We start from the raw sequence: 16931 nt of genomic DNA, 5'->3' as shown, positions 1-16931 counted from the left end.
CTAGTTTCTTTACATTTACATATGAATTTTAAATCATCTCATCCATATCTATAAAAACATCTGCTAGGATCTTGATTGGAATTCCATTGAATCAATGTATCAATTTGGGGAGAATTGACATTTTAAAAATACTGAGTGTTTTCATTATGAACATAATATAACTTTCTGTTTACTAAGGTCATCTTTAATTTCTCTCAGTAGTGTTTTATACTTTTCATTGAACATATCTTGCACACATTTTGCTAAATTTGTACCTAAGTATTTCATACTTTTGTGCCATTATACTTTTTTAACTTTAATTTCTCATTAATTACTAACATATATAAATACAAATGATTTTCGTATGTGGACCTTGTATTCTGTGATTTTGCTAAATTTATTTATTAGTTCTACTAGGTTTTTCTGTAGATTCCTAAGGATTTTCTACATAAATAATCATGTTATCTACAAATAAAGACATTTTGGCTTCTTCCTTTCCCACCTGGTTGGTGTTTCTTTTTCTTGACTTACTGCAGTGGCTAAGATCTTTAGTACAATATTGATTTGAAGTGAAAGCTGATATTATTAACTTGTTCCAGTCTTAGGAGAGACATTCACCCTGATGCTGTAGGGTGTATAGTGTTGCGTAGGTTTTTCATATATACCCTTTATCAGATTGCAGATGTACCTTGTTTATAGTTTGCTGAGAACTATATTGCTTTTTCTGCATCTAATGAGATGATTGTTTGGGTTAGTCCTTTTAGTTTATTAAGTAAAGTCATTTACATTGATTTTTGACTATTGAATTCATTTCTGGAATAAACTTCACTTGGTTGTGATGTATTATCCTTTTTATAAAGTGCCGGCTGAATCAGCTAAAATTTTGTGAAGGATTTTTATGTCTGGTCATGAGAGATAATGGTCTCAGGAATATTTTTTTTCTTGTGAAATTTTGTTGCCTGGTGTTGCTATCTGGGTAATTCTGACTTCATAAAATGAGTTGGAAATATTTCTTCCTCTTCAATTTTCTGGAAGATTTTGCATAGAATTGGTATTATATTTTCCTTAAATCCTTGATAAAATTCACCAGTGAAGTTATATGGACTTGGGAAGCTTATAGCTTCTTGGAAAGGTTATAACCTATGAATTCAATTTCCTTAGTAGATATGGGGCTATTCAGGTTGACTATTTCTTTTTTCTTTTTTTTTTTTGGCCTTGCCACATGGCTTGCAGGATCCCTCACCAGGGATTGAACCCAGGCCCCTGACTATGAAAGCACTGAGTCCTAACCACTGGACCACCAGGGAATTCCCAGGTTCACTATTTCTTTTTTCTTTCTCTCCTTTTTTTCTTTTAATTGGAGTATAGTTGATTTACAATGTTTGTGTTAGCTTTGGGTGTACAGCAAAGCAAATCACCATACATTTACTTATATCCACTTTTTTAGATTCTCTTCCCATACAGGTCACCACAGAGCATTGAGTAGCGTTCCCTGTGCTACACAGCAGCAGGTCCTTATTAGCTATCCATTCTATACATAGTAGTGCAGGTTCACCATTTCTTTTCTTTTTTTTTTTAATGTTTTTAAAAATTTTAATTAATTTTTTTGCTGTGTTGTGTCTTCATTGCTGCGCACGGGCTTTCTCTAGTTGCAGTGAGTGGGGGCTACTCTTCATTGAGGTGCGCAGGCCTCTCATTGTGGTGGTGTCTCTTGTTGCGGATCACGGGCTCTAGGCGAGCAGGCTTCAGTAGTTGTGGCATGTGGGTTCAATAGTTGTGGCTCGCAGGCCCAGTAGTTGTGGCGCATGGGCTTAGTTGCTCTGCAGCATGTGAGATCTTTCCAGACCAGGGCTCGAACCCATGTCCCTTGCATTGGCAGGCGGATTCTTAACCACTGCACCACCAGGGAAGCCCCAGGTTGGTTCACCATTTCTTGAGTGAGCTGTAGTTGTTTGTTTTGCAAAGACTTTGTCCATTTCACTTAACTTGACAAATTTATTTCAATAAAGTTGTTCAGGGACTTCCCTGGTGACTCAGTGGATAAGACTCCACACTCCCAATGCAGGGGGCCTAGGTTCGATCCCTAGTCCAGGAACTAGATCCCACATGCATGCTGCAACTAAGAGTTGGCATGCCACAACTAAGGAGCCTGCCTTCTGCAGCTAAGACCCAGCACAACCAAATAAATAAATAAATATTTTTTAAAAAGTTAAAAAAAAAAAGTTGTTCATAATACTTTATTATTATTCTTTTCATATCTTTACACTCTATAATGATGCTCCTCTTTCATTCCTGATATTGCTAATTTGTGTCTTCTGTTTTTTCCCTGATGAGTCTGGCTAGAAATTTGTCAGTTTTATTGATCTTTTCTAAGAATCAGCTTTTAATTCCATTGGTTTTGTTTGCTGTTTTATTGATTTCAGCTGTCTTATTATTTATTTCTTTCTGCTTGCTTTTGGATTTAATTTGCTCTTCTTTTTCTAGTTTCTTACTAGAAACTAGTTTCTAGTTTCTTTCATTGATTTTAGGCCTTTCTTCTTTTCTAACATAAGCATTAAAGCTATATATTGGGAATTCCGTGGCGGTTCAGTGGTTAGGACTTGGCACTTTCCCTCCTGGGGCCTGGGTTCAATCCCTAGTCGGGAAACTAAGATCCTGCAAGCCGTGCGACACAGCCAAGAAAAAAAAAACTATACATTTTCTTCTTGGCATTGCTTTATCTGCATGTTTTAATATTATGTTTTCAATGGGTCAAATATTTTCAGATTTCTCTAGTGATTTCTTCTTTGGCCCATGTATAATTTAGAAGTGTGTTGTTTAATTTCCAAATATTTGGGGATGATTCAGATATCTTTCTGTTATTGGTTGCTAGTTGAATTCTGCTGTGAGCAGAGTATAGTCGATCCTTATTATTTGAGGTTCCCTGTCTGTGAATTTGCCTACTCACTAACATTTGTCATAACCCCAAAAGTAATACTCGTGGTTCTTTTGTAGTCACTCATAGACACGTACAGAGTGGCAAAAGATTCAAGTCTCCCAACGCACATGTTCCCAGCTGAAGTCAAACAAGGCACTGTCTGCCTTCTCATTTCAGCTTTTATAAAACCAGCAAGTGTCCTTTCCATGGTCTATTTACTGCCACGTTTTCCTCATTTTGTGCTTTTTGTTTGTGATTTTGCTGTTTAAAATAGTGAGAGCTAGGAGTGGAAAAGAATTGAGTCAGAGTGAGGGAAAATGTCTTTAAGGTTTCTCTTTACTCCCCCAGCAAGGAGGCCTTAGCAGAGGTACCTGAAGAGGACCTCGGTAGAAGGTCCCATATAAAGAGACTTAGGAATGAAGGCACATGGGCTCGGAATGAAAATGTGTGTAAGAGCATAGCCAGTCAGGGAGACCTGAGTCATTGACTGCAACTCCCATTAAAGACTGCAGTGTGTCGGCTGGGCACCAAGCCTGGTATGGGAAGGACAGCTTTCTCCATGAGGCCTGCGAGGCCTGTAATTGCCTATGCTTGAACCTGAACTATCACATAGGTTTTTGGTTAGGCCTGGACCCCTCAATTTCTGCAAATAGTCATGTGGCCATAACAGGTATTTATAATTACCTACTTCTACCCATTCCATATTTCCTTTGCCCTTAGGGAGTACATCAGCTGGTCATGATTCTTTGTCTGGTAGGGTGACCTTCATTCCTAAAAGGTCTGGGCCACTAGCAGTCCTGCATGAACTGGGTTGTTGTAATTTTCCACTAACTAATTGTAGGTCACAGTAGCCCTAAGAGACACCCCAAGAGATCTCCCATATTTGAGACATCCTCTCCCTTACCGTCATTGTAGTAGCAACCCAACTTCCCCTGGTAATCAGGATTAATCACCCCAGCCAGTACAGTTATCCCTTCCCTGCCTGTTTCAGAGGCATGAGGAGCCCAGAGTGGCCAGATGGCAGTCTCATCTTCCAGTTCAATAGAATCATTGTTATGTCTCCTGATGGACTTTGGAACTAAATCCTCTAGACCAGCAGAACCTAAGGTTGTAGGACAGAAGCACATTCTTTGTTGGTAGATCACTAGGGGTAGCAGCAGAGCCATCTCTATATGTACTTCTGGACCCGTGAATCCTTGCTATGGAAGATAGGACACCGTATATTGGAGGTTGATTTAGAGCATATACAGGATCCTAGGTGATACTGCCCTAGCCTTACTTACAAAGTATTACCACCTACCTAGTGCTCTGAGTCTTTAAAAGTCTATTCCACCATTCTCTCAATCCAGCTGCTTCACGGTGATGGGGCACATGGTGAGTTCAGTACATTTCATGAGAATGGCCCATTGCCACACTCCATTTACTGTGAGGTGAGTTGCTTGATCAGAAGCAGTGTTGTGTGGGATACCGTGATGGTGGATAAGGCATTCCACAAGTCCACAAATGGTAGTTTTGGCAGATGCATTGCATGCCAGGAAGGCAAATTCATACCCGCAATAAGTGTCCATTCCAGTAAGAACAGAGTGCCGCCCTTTCCATGACGAAAGCAGTGCAGTGTAGTCTGCCAGAATGTTGGTCACCTTGGGAGAGTCCTGGTATGAGACAGGCAGTGTTGGTCTGTGCTGCTCATTGGGCACTGAACAGTGATTGTACCCAGGTTGGCCTTGGTGAGTCGTTGTTGCTAAGCCCACGCACGGCCTCCATCCCTGCCATCATGCCCACTTTGTTCATGAGCGCATTGGGCAGTGACGGGGTGACTGGGGAAAGAGGCTGACTGGTATCCACAGGATGGATTATCTTTTCCACTCGATCATTAAAATCCTCTTTGAGATCACCCCTTGTTGACCATTCACATGAAACACAAATATTTTCACATTCTTTGCTGAGTTTTCTCTTTCCCAGTCAGCTGGTCATAGGGAACTTCCATGAGGCCATAGGTGCGGGCTGAGAGAGAGAAGCAGGAGTAAGGGTATTTTGGCCACTTCCTCGTGCGACTTGTACCTTTAGGGTCTGCTCAAGCCCAGCCTCATGTATACCACTTCCATTTGATAATGGAGTGCTGTTGCGCACACCCGGCTTTATGGCTTAGTGGGTTAGACAGCATCCATTTCATGACAGGCAGCTCAGATCACATAGTAACTTGGCCCATGGTTAAGCTTAGCGTCTCCACTAAGGCCGAGTAGGAAGCCAAAAGCTGTTTCTCAGCAGGATAGTAATTATTAACAGAGGATGGTAGGGCTTTGCTCCAAATTCCTAAGGATCTGTACTCTGATTCGTCTGTACGGCCTGCCAACGACTCCAGACAGCATCTCTGTCTATCACTGATGCTTCAAGCGCCTTCAGGTCTGAATCGTATGGTCTAAAGAGCAGAACAGCTATTGTCCTGAGCCCAACTCAAAACTAGCAGCCTTCAAGTTACTCAGTAAAGGGGCTAGAGTAGCACATCCAAAAAAGATGTTGCCTCCAAAATCCACTAGGTGTTGTGCCTGATTTTTGTGGTAGGAGGGGCCAGATGCAACAACTTATCCTTCACCTTAGAAGGAATGTCTCGGCATGCCCCATACCACTGGTCCCCTAGAAATTTCACTGAGATGGATATGTCTAGAGTAGTTGGTACTTCCAGCTCACCAGGTCCATTCAGCATAATATCATCAATGTAATGAACTGGCATGGCATCTTGTGGAAGGAAAAGTCAATCAAGTTCCCTGTGGGCTAAATTATGACTTATGGATGTAGAATTGATCACTCCTGAGGTAAGACAGTAAGGGTATATTGCAGGCCTTTCCAGCTGAAAGCAAACTGCTTCTGGTAGTCTTTACTACCAGCAATCAAGGAAAAAAGCACTTTCCAGATCAGCAAATACACAAGAGGTAAAAGGAGATGTGTTAACTTGCTCAGGCAATGAAATTGCATCTGGAATACCAGTGGCAGTTGCCGTTACCACCTGATTAAGTTGACCACAGTCCACTGTCATTCTGCAGGAGCCATCTGGTTTCTGCACAGGCCAAAAATACGTAAATTGAATGAGGATGCAGTGGGAATCACCACTCCTGCATCTTTCAAGTCCTTAATGGTGGCGCCAGTCTCTGTAGTCCCTCCAGGAATGCAGTATTACTTTTATTTTACTATTTTTCTGGGTAGAGGCAGTTTTAGTGGCTTTCACTTGGCCTTTCCCACTATAGTAGTCCTTATTCCACAGGTCAAGGAGCTAGTTGCTGAGGATATCTATATCAATCGTGCATTCTGGAAGTAACCAAAGGATGAGTTCAGGAACCCACTAGGCCCACTGAGATAGAACTGAGCTAATAATCCTTTTATCACATGACCTTAGAAACCCCTGCCCTGTCTGGTGGATCACAATAACATTTTGAGTCTTTTGCAATTGCTGTCAGTTCCGAGCCAGTGTCCAGTAATCCCCCAAAAGTCTGATTATTTCCCTTTCCTCAAGGTAAATGACCATAGAGTCCCTTTGGGGAAGATTAACAGTATAATTCCCTCAAGGAGCTACAACCTCCCCTTTATTCAAGAGGTTCTGGGTCTTTAAACTGGCTCATTTCTGAGAATTGATGAGGGCGATGACTTTCTCTTTCTTTTTATTTAAAAAAATTATTTATTTATTTATTTTTGGCTGCGTTGGGTCTTCGTTGCTGCGCGCGGGCTTTGTCTAGTTGTGGGAGCGGGGGCTACTCTTTGTTGCGGAGCACGGGCTCTAGGCGCACGGGCTTCAGTAGTTGTGGCACCCGGGCTCAGTAGTTGTGGCTCGCAGGCTCTAGAGCACAGGCTCAGTAGTTGTGGCACACGGGCTTAGTTGCTCCGTGGCATGTGGCATCTTCCTGGACCAGGGCTCAAACCCATGTCCCCTGCATTGGCAGGGGGATTCTTAACCGCTGTGCCACCAGGGATGTCTGATGACTCTCTTTGGTAATTCACATTATTCTTACATTTACTAGACCTAGAATTCTTCTAAATCCAGTGGGCCACCCATCATCTGTTTCTTTCCTAGGAATGCCATGATCAACTAGCCAACGCCATAGGTCTCCACAAGTCAGACTATTCTGATTACTATTTACTTTGGCTCTGCTCTCCATTTTGGTAACTCTGCCCCATTTGCTTTTGGCAACTGAGTGTTGCTCCTTGGCCCCTGCCACCCCAGAATCCCATTATCCCCACTGCATTTAGGGATCCTTTAGGGATCCTAGTTGATGGTAGCAGTTCCCACTGTAATTTCTGACCTACAGAGAGGAGCAACCACAGAGCTCTTCAAGGATGCTGGGACTCCCCTCCTAAATTGATTTCTCTTGGTCGTAGTGAAAGGTGTGTCCTCTGACCCTTCCAGGGGAGCTGAGCAGGTCCAGCATGATAAATCCAGGCTAACACTCCAGTTTCCTTAAGCCTCTTAATATTTCCTCTACCATACCAATATGGTTCTGGCATTTCAGCTTCGTTCAGTACTGCTTGTTTTCTATATGTCCCATCTCTTTTTTGTTCCCTTTTTCTTCTTTCTGCTTTCCTCTGGATTAATCTTTTTTGGGGGGGCGTGCCACGTAGCATGGGGGATCATGGTTCCCCAACCAGGGATTGACCCTGTCTGCCCTGCAGTGGAAGCACAGAGTCCTAAACATGGCACTGCCAGGGAATTCCACCCGGATTAATCATTTTTTATCTTCACTGTTGGACTTTTACTTTGCTTTACCCTTTTAATGGTTGCTCTAGGGTTTACAGCATACATCTTTTTTTTTTCCTAATTTATTTATTTTTATTTATTTATTTTTGGCTGCTTGTGTCTTTGTCGTTGCACGCGAGCTTTCTCTACTTGCGGCGAGCAGGGGCTACACTTCGTTGCAGTGCTCTGGCTTCTCATTGGGGTGGCTTCTCTTGTTGCGGAGCATGGGCTCTAGGTTCACGGGCTTCATTAGTTGTGGCACACGGGCTCAGTAGTTGTGACTCACGGGCTCTAGAGTGCAGGCTCAGTAGTTGTGGCGCATGGGCTTAGCTGCTCCGCGGCATGTGGGATCTTCCCGGACCAGGGCTCGAACCCGTATTCCCTGCGTTGGCAGGCAGATTCTTAACCACTGTGCCACCAGGGAAGTCCAGCATACATCTTTAACATGTAAACTGTCTTGATATATCATTTCACATGTAAGGTAAGAACCTTTAAAGGGTATACTTTCATTTCCCCCCATTCTTTTGCTATTCTTGTTATACTTCTGCATGTATTGTACATTCCTTAGCGTATTACTATTTTTGTTCTAAACAATTATCTTTTAAAGAGATTTAAAAAATGAGACGATTCTTTTCTGTTTACTCATATATTTATCATTTTTGGTGCTCTATTCTTTGTATAGATCCAAGTTCCCATCTGGCTTGATTTTCCTCCAACCTGAAGAACTTCCTTTAACATGCTCTATAATGTAGGTCTGCTGGCAGTTAATTCTCTCACTTTTTGATTTGTTTGAAAAAGTCTTCATTTTCAAAAGGTATTTTTGATAGGTATAGAATCCCAGATTTCCAGTGTTTTCCTTTTGGTACTTTATAGATATCTACATTGTGTTGTCACTTGCATAATTTCTGAGGAAAAGTCTGTTGTCATTTTTATCTTTGGTCATCCATATATAATGTTTCTTCTCCACTCCTACCCCAATCCTTACCAAACTGCTCTCAGGTTTTCCCTTTATTACTGATTTTAGCCATTTATTTATGATGTGCCTTGGTGTGTGTGTGTGTGTTTTAAATGTTTGCTGTGCATGGAATTCATTGAGCTTCTTAGATAGTGGGCTTGGAGTTTTCATCAAAATTGGAAACTTTTTGGCTATTTCTTTTTTTTTTTTTCTTGCGATACGCGGGCCTTTCACTGCTGTGGCCTCTCCCACTGCGGAGCACAGGCTCCGGATCCGCAGGCCCAGCGGCCATGGCTCACGGGCCCAGCCGCTCCACGACATGTGGGATCCTCCTGGACCGGGGCACGGACCCGTGTCCCCCGCATCGGCAGGTGGACTCTCAACCACTGCGCCACCAGGGAAGCCCTTGGCTATTTCTTTAAATATTTTTCCATCTTCCCTACTGCTTTTCTTTTCTTTGTTGTTGTTCAGGGTGATTTTTCTTTAATTTTTATTTTATATTGGAATATAGTTGATTAACAATGTTGTGTTAGTTTCAGGTATACATCAGAGTGATTCAGTTATACATATACATGTATCTATTCTTTTTCAAATTCTTGTCCCATTTAGGTTATTACAGAATATTAAGCAAGGTTCCCTGTGCTATACAGTAGGTCCTTGTTGGTTATCTATTTTAAATATAGCAGTGTGTACATGTCAATCCCAAACTCCCCATCTATCCCTCCCACCCTCCCATCCCCCCTGGTAACCATAAGTTCATTCTCTACATCTGTGAGTCTGTTTCTGTTTTGTAAATAAGTTCATTTGTATCAATTTTTTTTTTTTTAGATTCTGAATACAAGCAATATCATATGATATTTGTCTTTCCCTGATTTACTTCATTTAGTGTGATAATCTCCAGGTCCACCCATGTTGTTGCAAATGACATTATTTCCTTCTTTTTAATGGCTAAGTAATATTCCATTGTATATATGTACCACATCTTCTTTATCCATTCATCTGTCAATGGACATTTAAGCTGCTTCCATGTCTTGGCTATTATAAACAGTGCTGTGGTGAACATTGGGGGTGCACGTATCTTTTGAACCATGTTTTTCTCTGGATATATGCCCAGGAATGGGATTGCTGGATCATATGGTAACTCTGTTTTTTACTTTTTTAAGGAACCTCCATACTGTTCTCCATAGTGGCTGTACCAATTTACGTTCCCACCAACAGTGTGGGAGGGTTCCCTTTTCTCCACACCCTCTCCAGCATTTATTGTTTGTAGATTTTTTGATGATGGCCATTCTGCTTGGTGTGAGATGATATTTCATTGTAGTCATGATTTGCATTTCTCTAATAATTAGCTATGTTAAGCATCTTTTCATGTGCCTCTTGGCCATCTGTATGTCTTCTTTGGAGGAATGTCTATGTAGGTCTTCGGCCCATTTTTTGATTGGGTTGTTTCGTTTTTTGATATTGAGCCGCATGAGCTGTTAGTAAATTTTGGAGATTAATCCTTTGTCGGTCACATTGTTTGCAAATATTTTCTCCCATTCTACGGGTTTTTTTGTTTTGTTTATGGTTTCTTTTGCTGTGCAAAAGGTTTTGAGTTTAATTAGGTCCCATCTGTTTATTTTTGTTTTTATTTCCATTAGGCTAGGAGGTGGATCGAAAAAGATGTTACTGTGATTTATGTAAAAGAGTGTTCTGCCTACGTTTTACTTTAAGTTTTATAGTATCCAGTCTTACATTTGGGCCTTTTATCCATTTTGAGTTTATTTTTGTGTATGGTGTTAAAGAATGTTCTAATTTCATTTTTTTTACATGTAGCTGTCCAGTCTTCCCAGCACCATTTGTTGAAGAGACTGTCTTTCCACCATTGTATAGTCTTGCATCCTTTGTAGTACATTAATTGACCGTGGGTGCATGGGTTTATTTCTGGGCTTTCTATCCTCTTCTGTTGATCTATATTTCTATTTTTGTGCCAGAACCATACTGTTTTGATGATTATAGCTTTGTAGTATGGTCTGAAGTTAGGGAGCCTGATTCCTCCAGCTCTGTTTTTCTTTCTCAAGATTACTTTGGCTATTTGGGATCTTTTGTGTCTCCATACAAATTGTAAGATTTTTTGTTGTAGTTCTGTGAAAATTTGATAGGGATTGCATTGAAGCTGTAGATTGCCTTGGGTAGTATAGTCATTTTGACAGTGCTGATTCTTCCTATCCAAGAACATGGTATATCTTCCCATCTGTTTATGTCATCTTCGATTTCTTTCATCAGTGTCATATAGTTATCAGAGTACAAGTCTTTTGTCTCCTTAGTCCCCTACCCCTTTCCTGAGACTTCAATCTCACATATTTTAGATCACTTGATATTGTCCCAAAATGAAACTCTGTTTCTCTTTTTCAGTCTGTATATTTCTCTTGCCATGTATTCAAGTTTCCTGATCTTTTCTTCTTCACAGTATAATTTGCTATTAATCCAATTGCCTATATTTTTTGTTTCAGATATTGTTTTTTTCTCATATTTAGAAGTAGTATTTGATTCATTGTTACATCTTCAATTTCTCTTCATTATGTTTGTTTTCCTCTGCCTTCTTTAACATATGGCATGAATTTACAGTAACCTTTCTAACATTGTGTCTGCTTATCCTATCTTTTCTCTTTTTTCTGTGGTACGCGGGCCTCTCACTGTTGTGGCCTCTCCTGTTGCGGAGCACAGGCTCCGGACACGCAGGCTCAGCAGCCATGGCCCACGGGCCCAGCCGCTCCGCGGCATGTGGGATCCTCCCGGACCGGGGCACAAACCTATGTCCCCTGCATCAGCAGGCGGACTCCCAACCACTGCACCACCAGGGAAGCCCTATCCTATCTTTTCAATTCTGCACCTGTTTCTATCGGTCAGTTTGTCTCCTAGCTGTAGGCCATGTTTTTTCTTGCTTCTTTTCATGCCTTTATGTTGGTTCTTTCCCTGGCCTCAGGTAGTTTCCTCTCATGCATGTGCAGAATGATACTTCACCTTAGTTTCAAGGGGCCCCTCTGTAGATCTCTGGAGCTCTCCTTTTGTGTAGCAACTGCTCTCCGGTATTCTTCCATAATTCCAGCATTACATTATGACTTTTGTGGACCCTGTGCACTTTTGTCATTCAGAAGTTTGGGGCTTAGTTCCACGGAGGCTGAAAGTAGGGCAAATGTCTTAAGGTGGAGAATGGTTGCATATTGTTGCAGGCTTCTCCCTCTACTGGGATTTTGTTCCCTATACACCATAAGAAGGCACAAGATCGGCTTTTCAACCTCAGCCACCTCTCGCTCCAGTGTGGCTCTTACAAGCCTTTGACTGAGAGCCTGGTAGGTGTCTGTTTTCATAGCTGTGTGAAAACAGCCTTTGGCTCTTTTGAGTCTTTGTCTCCTGCCTCCAGCAAGTTTGGTATCAGGCTCTGCCTCAAGCAAAAAATCAGGTGCATGTTTTTGGCATGTCCCTCTTTCTGTACAAGTACTACATGTGCTAAACATTATGACACTATAAGAGATTTCACTCTAGCTTCCAGCCTCTTGCACCACCTTAGAACTTCACAAATGTTCCATGTGGGAAAACTAGCTTTGCGTCTGGTTTCTTCTAGTACTGACTTGTTGTGTGTGACCACCAAAAACTCTGATCATTTCACTTTCCCTCAGTAGCATCCTTCTGCTTGAGCCAAGTCCAATCTTCAGCCCACACCCAAAAGCATCATGTACCCCCAGGAAAGACAATGTCCAGCAATCATCAGTTCACATTGGACAGGCTCTTCCCTCTCTGGAATTCTGTTCATATAACCTTTGTTGCTTCCACAGCTCTCCAGTGTCTTTACAAATGTGATTTTGCAATTGATCTTTTGTTTTCCAGTTTTGCAGCAAGAAAACAGGCCTCATGAGACATAATACATCCTACTCAGAAGTGGAGGCCAGACTTAAATAGGGCTTAAGACTTGTTTTCTACCAGGAGGAGGTTGTTGCACCTTCGCTCAGTGTGACTTCTCTTTTTGAGTCCATAGTTCATGACATTGCCACCTACCAGTCTCTAGTCAGACTTAGAAAGCTGCGCTGAAAGTGGGTGCTGGAGCTTTCGGCTTTGGCCTGCCTGGGTTTTGCCCACCTGGGACTGATCCAAGCCTGATTTACATTCCAGTCTGTTGTGTTCATCTTTACAGGACCAGGAATAAAACCTCCAGAGGAACGGACAATTGAATACCTAGAAGAAGTTGCAATTACTTTTGCTAAAGGACTAGCTGATAAAAAGATCTCTCCAAAGAGAGACAAGGGATTGGTAGAAAGTGAGTGTCATTATTAAAGAACTAAGGCAAAGCTTCTTTCCAGTGAATTTAATTTTATTTTCTATAAATCCGAAATGAGGAAGAGGTAAGTGCATTATTTACTCTTAAGTGTAAAGTCAACCTTAAAGGATGCAGTAACTCTGCTCTAGGCTCAAGTCCTGGACTTTACACTGGTTAAAGACATTTTTTAAAAACTTTTTATTTTGGAAAATTTTAAATAATACCAAATTTTAAATAAATACCAAAACAGAATAATGTAACAGTGTAATAAACACCCAGGTACCCAACACCAAGCTTTAATATTTATCAGCTAATGTTTAAAGAAGTGCTTAGGTTGAAATATAGATTGTTCATATCAGAGTAAAGAGCAGTTCTTTCAGATAGCTAGAATCACTGCATTTTTATGGAGTTTACAGGACAAACTAACAAGGGAGGCTGGGCTCTTTCCAGTAAGGATCTAAAAGCATTTTACCTTACAGAATTGACATCGTATGCCATGAGTATTCCATTTGTCCGGCAACAGATTTACAAAAAGGTGGAAGAAAAAGTACGAAAGCAGACCAAAGGCCTTTATCCTGCACCTCTGAAAATAATTGATGTGAGTCTTTACCCCATACTCCCACATTTCTCATGTTTCTTTCCTTTGTCTAGAGCAGTACTCTTTATTGCCATTCTGCACCATGTTTGCCAGTACTAAAGTTCTTCATGCTGCTATCAAAGTACTTACCAAAAATAACACAAGAGCATAGCAAGCTATGAGGATTTATATAAATGGATATTTGGGGAAAATTAGAGCCAGGCATACTTTTTAGTTGATGAGCTTAAAATTACCAGTTATAAACCAAGAAAGGAACCTGTGTCATATCAGTATAACAAAACCAGTAAAATACTGGACATTAATTAAGAGGTAGTTGAAACAAAATTAATGGCTGTATTCTGTCCTTAGTCAGAACCATTGTCATTACCTAAAATGTCTCATTGACTTTCCATTGCTGTAATTATGAAAAAGATGTAATGATATAGAGAAGTTCTGGAAAAGCTCAAGGAGGATGATTAAAATGATCACAGAGTTGAAGTAACATTTGTCTAAAGGTAGACTTTAAAACTTATAAAATCTTCAATCTGGAAAGTCCAAGATCAAAACAGCAATAATTGAAGACAAGATCAATAATCAAAGATTTCAGAATTGGAGAATGAATTAGTCAACAGGTATATTTTGAGCCAAAGACACCAAAGTATATAAAATATGAAATGTGGTCCCCTACTTCCATTCACCTCACACAGTCTGGGTTGGGGAGATTAAACACATATATGTGGTAAGGCAGATGGCAGGTTGGGGGCAGTATGCAGCTGCATAGGGTTAACGCCAGCTAACTGGGACAGAGGAAGTTTGCTAAATTCACTGAGGAGGGAACGATCCCTGAAATTGTTGGAGAATACATGATGAGAAAGCCAGGTAGGATGGGCATTTTGAGCAAAGTTACAGAAGCTGGAAAGCATGAGGCTCTTCAAGGAACATCAAATCAGATCAGTTTTTGTAGGAGAATAATGCAGTGTCTTCAGAAAGGCAGACCAAAGGTGGATTTCAAAAGGTAGACAGTAATTAAGAAATTTCATCTTTGTCCTATATAGATCATAGAGAACCGTTTTCATGGCAGTGAGTAAAAATGCATTAGAAACAGAGACAAAGTAGATCAATGAACTAGGAAACTGTTCTGGTAATTCAGACTTGAAGTTTGAATAAGACCCCGAAATAGAATAGTAAAAGCAAAGCAACAATACGAAGGTAGTAAGAGACTTGCCAAAGAGAGTTAGGAGTCAAGGTTTAGAAGTGTTGAGATTAGGTATTCAGGAAATTCAAGCAACAGTAGTTTAGACAGAGAAGTCAATTAAGGATATAGATTGATTTATTTGGGTTTTTTTTAATCACCATTAAATTATGGTGATTGAATACAGGGTTATTTCTTTTATACTTGCTATTGTACTTAGGTTAGTACTTACCCCAAATGTTAAATTGAATTTCATGGAGTTCATGATTAATGTGATAAACTAAATGATGTTCCTGAGGAAGAATAAATAGAGGGGGAAATGGGCTGCAAGTGGAACTTTGGGGACCTGCCCACATTTGGAGAACAGGAGAGGAGCCGGAAGAATAATTCAAGCAGGAGGGAAGGGAGTTAAGAGGAAAAGGTAAACCTATTATTGGACTCAGAAAGGGGTGATGACAACTCTTTCTCTGACAAAATAACAGGATTCAAAGGATAAGGAGGTGGAGTTTGAGCTGTGGAACCTCTGTGCTCTTTTCCTATTCTGACTTCTTAATTCTCTTTCCTTCTGTTTTATTTCCTTCCATTGTATACTAGGTTGAGCAGTAGCCTCAGAGATGGAGAATTAAGTTAGTCTTAAGCAATAAAGCACTCCGTCCTCTTCTCTTTCTCACTCCAGTCTAGACTTTTGACTTACTCTTGACACTAGCCACTTTTTTCAGCATTACTGTGTATCTTGCCAATTAATTCCAACAAGGAACAAGTACTTTATCTGTTTTATAGGTAGTGAAGACTGGGATTGAGCAAGGGAGTGATGCTGGCTATCTCTCTGAATCTCAGGTAAAATTATTTCCTTTCAGTGTTTTATTATTAGAGACAGAAAAAGCGAGATCCACAATGCTGTGTAAAACTGAAAAAAGGTAAAGTATTCAAAGCCTAGTAAAAAAATGTTTTCTTCCAGTGGTTGTCATTTCTTACGATTAATCTCAGTGAGCAAGTAGGTGCTAAGAAAACCATAGTAGTCCCCAGATATTTGAACTTGCTCTCAATAAGGAGGGTATAACTAGGAAAAGCAGGGGCAGAGTCAGAATCCTTTCAAAAGGAATCATTTGGACTTTTTGTTCTGTAGTTGGGCTGGTTTTGTTGTGATAAAGTGAGTACACTGATACAAAAATATGGTTCTTGTTAGAGCCTGGAGATAAACCTGTGAAGCCCAGCCTTCCTTTGGTGAATTAGGAAATGAAGGGAAATGTTTTGCACCCACTAAGACAAGAAAACAGAGCAACACACGAACCAACCTCACCCCTTCCACTTCCTAACAAGTTGGTGGTATTGTAGATTTTAGTTGTTTGGGTTGTTTTGAAGTTTTAAGCAATCACTGAAGGATGATTGCTCTTTAGTAATAGAATAAAAGATATCTGAAGAGCTCAGGACAAGTTCCAGAGAAAACATTTCTTATACTGGGTTGCTTACTGCAGTGCACTCTGATTAATTCTTTTACATTATCACCAGGTACACATATACATATGTACAGAAAGATTGAAGCATATTTCCCCAAATGATTAGCCTGTACACTGTACTCAGTATTTTCTATTTATTCTACTTATCACAACCTGCTAAATTCAAGACCACTGATAGATTTCTACCCGTGGTGTGAAAATCACTGGTTTATTGAATAGAACCTACTTTGCCAAGATTAGTAGAACATTGTTTCATGTCCTCTTCAGACATGAAGGCAACATTATTAGAGAGATTCCTTCTTTTAAGTGCTGTTTGCAACCATGTAATCGTACCAGTAAATTCTAGTAATATTGATGATGGTAATAGCTAACATTGAGGCCCAGTCATTTTACTAGTGTTTTCATTTACTTCCCACAACAATACTGTAAAATAGGTATTGTTTTTCCCATTTTAAGGATGAAGAAAGCTTCACAACTGGGAAATGGCAGGGCCAGTCTTTAAACTCAGTTCTTTCAAATACAGACTCTAAATCTCATGCTCTTTCCCACTAAGTTGAGACTTGTTCTCTGTAAGTGTTAAGGTCCTTTTAAAGTGGCAGATATCACATGGGGCAGCCTGCTACCCTGGAAGGAGAACTGGAGTTGGGAGTCATACTGCCTGGGTTCAAGTTCTGTTTCTGCCCCTTTGAGGCAGTGTGGCTTTGAGCGAGGTCAAGTTCTGAGCCTCCTCTTCCCAGTCTTTAAAATGAGAGAGGTGGTTGAGATGATTGGTCCATTTTGGCTCTGACACTCTAATTCCATGAAAAAAGTTATCACAACCTCTGGTGTAGAGAATCT

At 40.6% G+C, this 16931-nt stretch overlaps 1 protein-coding gene across 1 annotated transcript in view; it reads left to right on the top strand.

The window, feature by feature from the left end:
- The window catches only part of HADHA (hydroxyacyl-CoA dehydrogenase trifunctional multienzyme complex subunit alpha), a 54470-nt gene that overhangs the window by 14153 nt on the left and 23386 nt on the right, over window positions 1-16931 (top strand). The window contains exons 8-10 of the mRNA XM_032653781.1: window positions 12746-12868; window positions 13348-13466; window positions 15418-15474. Coding sequence (XP_032509672.1) covers window positions 12746-12868; window positions 13348-13466; window positions 15418-15474 — 299 coding nt within the window. The remainder of the gene's footprint in view (window positions 1-12745; window positions 12869-13347; window positions 13467-15417; window positions 15475-16931) is intronic.

Source organism: Phocoena sinus, chromosome 13 (assembly GCF_008692025.1).
Source record: "Phocoena sinus isolate mPhoSin1 chromosome 13, mPhoSin1.pri, whole genome shotgun sequence".
NCBI classification, from domain to species: domain Eukaryota; kingdom Metazoa; phylum Chordata; class Mammalia; order Artiodactyla; family Phocoenidae; genus Phocoena; species Phocoena sinus.
The sequence above is the reverse complement of the archived record's forward strand: the minus strand, read 5'-3'. Positions and strand labels throughout refer to the sequence as shown.